This window comes from Hyposmocoma kahamanoa, unplaced genomic scaffold (genome assembly GCF_003589595.1).
Source record: "Hyposmocoma kahamanoa isolate Upper Pololo Valley unplaced genomic scaffold, ASM358959v1 88, whole genome shotgun sequence".
Taxonomy (NCBI): Eukaryota; Metazoa; Arthropoda; class Insecta; order Lepidoptera; family Cosmopterigidae; genus Hyposmocoma; species Hyposmocoma kahamanoa.
Window position 1 is genome coordinate 8772138 of NW_020654466.1, and position 6267 is coordinate 8778404.

The 6267-nt window shown below is 32.6% G+C and overlaps 1 protein-coding gene across 4 annotated transcripts in view; it reads right to left on the reverse strand.

Moving 5' to 3' along the window:
* Positions 1-5169, reverse strand: part of LOC113235622 (serine-enriched protein) — a 31549-nt gene extending 26380 nt beyond the window's left edge. For 3 of the 4 annotated variants that reach the window (XM_026471400.1, XM_026471398.1, XM_026471401.1), the window contains exons 1-2: positions 5036-5169; positions 977-1170 (exon numbers count right to left, since the gene is read on the reverse strand). In XM_026471400.1, the coding sequence (XP_026327185.1) occupies positions 977-1170; positions 5036-5104 (263 nt within the window). In that variant the 5' untranslated portion in view covers positions 5105-5169. Of the gene's footprint in view, positions 1-976; positions 1171-3459; positions 3579-5035 lie in introns of those variants that run through there. The other variant, XM_026471399.1, reaches the window with a different exon arrangement.
* Between the last annotated feature and the right edge of the window lie 1098 nt (positions 5170-6267).

Consider the following 6267-nt stretch of genomic DNA (forward strand, 5'->3'; position numbering starts at 1 on the left):
TGTAGGTTTCGTGCAAAGATCGTGTTTTAACTTCTTCATTAATTTGGTAAATACGCGGACTTGCGGCCAATTTCAGAAATGCTACTGTTTCGCGTTATTGTTTCGATGGCAAAAATGAGGTTTCTTAGAGGCTAATTCAAATTCTGAGAGATCTGGCTCAGGCGAGTTAGCGTTAAGGACCTGTTGGCGCGATATTTCAATTTTGTACCTTTTGCTGTTACGCGGTATTTATCAATTGCTCTTCCGCGATTTTGCACGCGCAGTAACGTTTGTGAGATGAACTTTTCGAAATAATTCTGATCTGGGTATTCTGGGTATTGATGGGAGTAAATTCCGTTGCTTCCGATCTTATACTCATAGTACAGAGAATGTCCTTCTTTGAGACCAAGTAATTGGTGTGATTATCTGGCACATTATTCTTATTATCATGTACTGTTGAAAAAAAAATTGATACCTAGACATTGTAGACTTAAAGTGACATATTATTACAAGAAAATGTAATTGGATATTAGAGTCTTAAGAGGCAACGTCATTAAGCTCATTTCCTCGAGAGTTTATTACAAAAATTTTACGAAGACAATGCGAGTTTTTTTATCATCTAAAAGAGAAGCAGAATACTTTTTAGTCATTTTGTTTTCACTAATAAAGTGTGTTGAGAGTATGTGAAATTCATTAAAAGGAATTCACTGTCACTGTTAGCCTATCGCAATGCACTGTTGTGCATAGGCCTCTCACAATGTGCGCCACTTTCATCAGTCCGCAGTTTGTCGCAAACATCTGCTGCCGGCAGCCTTTCGTAGATCGTCACTCCATCTGGCCAGATGCTTGTCTTGCACTACATTCTATGAGATGTGACCTTCACTCAAAAATTTGTTTCCTCTATCGGTTAAGAAATTGTATTAATAACGTATTTGAATATTTCTACGCGGATTCAAATGATTTTTTAGCTGTTGATATACTTATTTCAAAACGTTACCTGCTCCGAGCAGCCAGTACAGCCTTGACGGCGCATACTGGCTCTCTTGTGTCACCAACGAGGAATGTGACATCACACAGTTCCGGCATGGAGGCGAGGAACTTCATGTCCTCAGCCAGCCCTGACTTGTTCTCAAAGGTGCTGAGGTCAGGCTCCGCCTCCATGGCCGCTAGCACCCCGCTTCGCATTGACGACTGCAACAATTTCAAATATTACAAAGTGTACTATTTCCTAAGACTAGCTCCTTTTTGTATCATCTATGTAAGCAATATTCAATTCGTCCTAGTCATAATCAGATGAGAAAAATGAACACATTTTGAAATAAGTCGGTAATTACTGCTAAATGGAAAAAGCGGTAGCAAGTAATGCGATCCCTAAAAAATATAAAGAAAGTGAAAATGGAAAGATAAGAAAAGGTAGAATATTGTACCTTGTGTACACAAGAAAATAAATAGATAGAAAAGAAAATGATCCCGTTTTCTGTCTATTACACAAAATGGTTCTAGAGTACTGTAATGATGATGACTACTAGTAGTAAGTAAACTACTTCTAAATACCGTAACCTTTACTTAAGCAAACTACCCGTATATTTGGGAAATGAAATTATTTTTTCGGATCTAAATCGCGTAAATTTGTTTCTTTCTAAACAAGCCAACGCTTCGGGCCCTTTACAGGTCTTATAGTCACCGCTAACTGAGATGGTAAAGTCATCAACCAGTTATATCAATGATTAATGCAAACTACCCTATTTTTCACTTATTAAATAAAAACCTTATTTTCAATTTTTCCAACGAACGTTCCAACTTACGCTATATATTTTTTACAAATTAGTTTATTTTATTTTTATGAACAAATATACGCGATCCGAAAAAAAGTGTTTCGTTTCCTATGTCTAAGAATCGCGAAAACCTTAAAACTCGATACCATTATATGTTTCTTAATTATATTTGCAAGTGTTGTTATAGTCTAGAGTAAAACTTGTAAAGGCTTTTTCATAAATGTAAATAACTGCTCCTAATTAAGTATATAAAATATATAATACTGTGGAAATATTAATTGGATTAATACAAAAAGGGATTAACAACAAATTAAGGATTAGAAAGTTCTAAAAGACACATTTGTCTTTTGCGCAAATGCCATTGCGTTTGGGATAATAAGCAATCTCTGTCGGATTAGATTTGTCCTTTAGGAAAGCTTTTTTGGATTAGAAGTGGAAACACCTTTTGCTATTTCTTTATTGACTGACTTTAAAAAAGGAGGAGATTCTCAGGAAGCTGACGAGCAATAACGTGTCAACCAACGTGACGAACATAGCTTTACGAAATTGGCACCTAAAGAAAGAAGAACGAGAAGACTCGTCGATTTTGATAGTTTATTCCAAAATTTACTTTTACAATGAAAACTTTTGCTGTTAATTGTGCTTGTTGTTGTTGATGTTTTAGGGAATTATAGTAATAAATAATAATTCATCACTCCAGAAGTGACAACAGCAAAAATTTTCATTTTTTAAGTAAATTTCACAACAAACTGGCAAAAACTATTAAAAAAAATGTTTAGGTACTATTTACGCAAAATTATGATCATGTTAGCCAACATGTTATTGCATATCAGCATCCAATTGGACTGTTTTTTTACGGGACTACTCCGATATTTCTCAAACACGTATATTATAAAGATTATTCAGGAGATGGCAAAACTTTCTATTTATTTTGAACTTCTTATCAAGGGCGTTTATCAAGGTAAAAAGCAGTATGTGAATATGAAGGAAATAGATGTGAAATCAGCGTGCAAAATTTGTATATACAATCATTGACTTACAATTATGTGGACGTCGGGTCTGCGCTAAAAAGTGTCCGAACTTATAGGGCGTTAAAATCGTATACAGAGCGTCATTCACGCTTTAGTCTTCGTTTGTTCGTCTGACAGCGAAGCAAGCAAAATTAGACAGTACTGCGATGACATTACAATTTAAATTTAACGTTTTAGCTTTTTCATATTCCTTTACATGTCACTACGTTTAAATAGGTTGACTTGGGACATTTTTTTCGTGGTTTTTGTATTAGACCCGTCGTCCATTTATTTGTAAGTCAATGTATACAATGCACTTCGTTACTTTATGCTTTGAGATACGAGTTTGAGAAAGTAAGGCGACGATTGATTTCAATGATTCTTATATTCCACCTCTAAGGGTAGCAAATTAAGGGATGAATCCGGTTTATTGGATTTCACCCACTTTCCGTTAACCGATTTCCATAAAACTTAGCTTTATCTAATAGGATAATTGTACTTTTGAGGTCGGTTAAAAACACTTTTCAATTATTTATTTAACGCTAAAGTGTTTTAATGTAGTTTTTATTACTTTGCCGTAAATGCACATAATAATTAACAACCGAATATAAATAGTTATAAAACTGAAATAATTATATTTTGAGGAGAAAAATACCCTATGTATTTTAACAATAGTATAATATTGTTTTACTTACTTCATCCAAACTAAAATGCCTGGTGATCATAATTGTATCCATTTTTAATCAATATACTTTTAATACTCAGATTATGAATTTCAAGTACATTCACAACTAGAAGTTTAATGAGTACCAGCTGTGGTACAATCGCGGCCACACAGCGCGACGTCCTGACGGCAACTGACAGAAGAGAGGAAATTTACTCCGACGAAGCTTTCAAGTATGAAAAGTAATGAGTGTGTGGTGTAAAGGAACAAACCATTTTACTTTCATAGGTTTTTTTTTTTATATTAGACTTAAGGACATAAAACTTAACGGCAAAATTGAGTGTACGCACACATATACAAATATTCTTTTTATGTATCGAGTTCTTAGGTTTTCGCGATTGTTACACATAGGAAATGAAACTATTTTTCCGGATTTAAATCGCGTATATTTGTTTTTTCAAACAAACCCAAAGGTTTCATTTCCTATTCTTTTTATGTTTAAAAATATGTACATTTTAATAACAGTATTTTAATACTCAGTTTTTAGTAATGGATCAGTTAGCAAAATTGTAAACTAAACAAAAAGCTTTAAAGCACAACAATAAAACAATAACAATATCATTTTTGTTTCCCAAGAAAGAATTATCGAAAATCTCTATATCTTACACTTTAGGCCTTATTGAAAATAGTAATTTGATTTTACAACAAAATTTTTGTTTGAATACATTCCATATTGTTTTAATCTTCATAAATTTATTTCTTTAGGATTCTTTTCTAAATTTTTTTTCCCATCCTTTTCTTTCTTCCTATTTCAATGCGATCTGCTGTTTTACGTTTTTCCAACAGATTTTCAGCAAATTACTGAATTTTTAGAAAGATATATTTTATAATTCTGAGCATAATGTACTTATTTGTACTATCCCATCTAATTAAAAATTTAATGTAATAATTATCAAAATTATTGTGTGTAAAAACATTTCAAAATTGAAAACATTTGAAATTTCTTAGAAAACTATAAATAGAATTCAGAGAGTTAACGAATGTCATTAAAGCGTAACCAATTACCAGGTTTAAATGAAACGTCGTAACCAAAGGTCAAAGTTTCCGCAAACATCAACTGTATTTTCATGTTAGTAGAGCTTTTTAATTAATTTTCAATATTGTTTAAAACGTGTCTACCTATTTCCCAAATGTGTTTGTCAGGTACAAATAGCGACCTAAAGTCGCAACTGAATTCAATATTGATTTTATACGTTCAACTACCCTTGTTAAATTCAGTGAAAATTTCAGCTCTATTTCATATACTGTACGTAAGAGGAACCATGCAGAAAACGTCCATATTTCCAAGGACACAGAGTCTTTTATATGAGATTGGTCAAATTACTTGCGGGAATAGACTTATGCCTACAATTCTTGAATATTGGTACCTTGTATTGCATACGCACATGAGATTCGATAAGTTTATGTGTAGGTGATGAGCGTATTTACCAGTCTGACGTTCTACGAGCGCCCAGATGTTTCGCCCACGCAATCGTCTGGAGTAACGCCCACAGTTAAGCATATAGATACCCTTATTGGTTTAACAACTATAGGAAAACAAGGCCTACCTGTTGATGTATCTTCTTAGCCTCAACGAAAATGCACTTGCACTGTATTGTGGAGTCTCTAAGCCTCATAAATCGTTTAAAAATTTAATGAAAACTCTACTTATGGACTAGATACCCTTCGCTTTAAACAACTCATGGCCTACGTGAACGGTGATAAAATTGTCACAGTAAAATAGACTGGTATTTTTCAATACAAACTTACAGTAAATTTACTATGATGTAGAATTACAAAGCAAAGAATGTATATTCATAAAACACGAAAGATATTGTTAGATGACACTACACAACGTACACAACAGTGAGCAATAGCTAGAACGCATGCGTTGTGTCTACTGCGCATGCTCCTATTTGACATCAATATGACACCGTCTGGATAAGAAGGTCGGTGCTCGGTATTCAATGGAGGAAGTTGAAATTCATGAATGAATGTGTTTCAGTTTGACTTTAGGAATTTTAATGCCGCCTCCATTGCTGATTATTGCGCCTAAATTTTAATTTGTAGATAATGACATATCCAATTTGCTTAAACCACGCACGAAAGTATTATGAAATAATGGTTCAATAGGGATTTTGATTAAACAATAGTAAAGCTGGATACAAAATTTACTCGTAAGAATAGAAATTATTATGATAAAACTGTGTGTTAAGTTGAAAGAAACGGACCAAAAATTTGCAGTAAAATGTTCAAATTAGTAGTTTATCGAACTTAAGACACATAATAATAATAAAAAAAGAATTGTTAAACAAAATTGATATTATTTTTCTTTATCAAAAAACAATGTCAATGAATAAATTTAAAGTTTATTAAAACGGTAAAACAGAACTTGGAGGACATCTATCAAGACCGTCTCAATAAAATACCACAAAACTAGTTACCGGAACTGGATACAGCATATTTACCTATCTTAAAGAACGTTATACACATATTCTCTCTGAATAAATAAATCTCTATTTTTAATCTACGGTTGTGTATTTAGAAAAATGAAAAATTTTATAAATATGATTACAAAACTAGATTTTTCGCCTTTAATTGTTTAATCATATCTTATAATTCAATTAGAACATATAATCAATCATACTTTTTAAAATTGCAGAGTTTTTAGAGTGAAAAACAGTACTACATTATATTGTACAAAACTATATGTATCATTTCAGTGTTTGCTTAATACGTGGAATTAAATACGATAATTTGATGTGCGACTTTCAAAGTTTACGATAGTAGGTTATTCAAT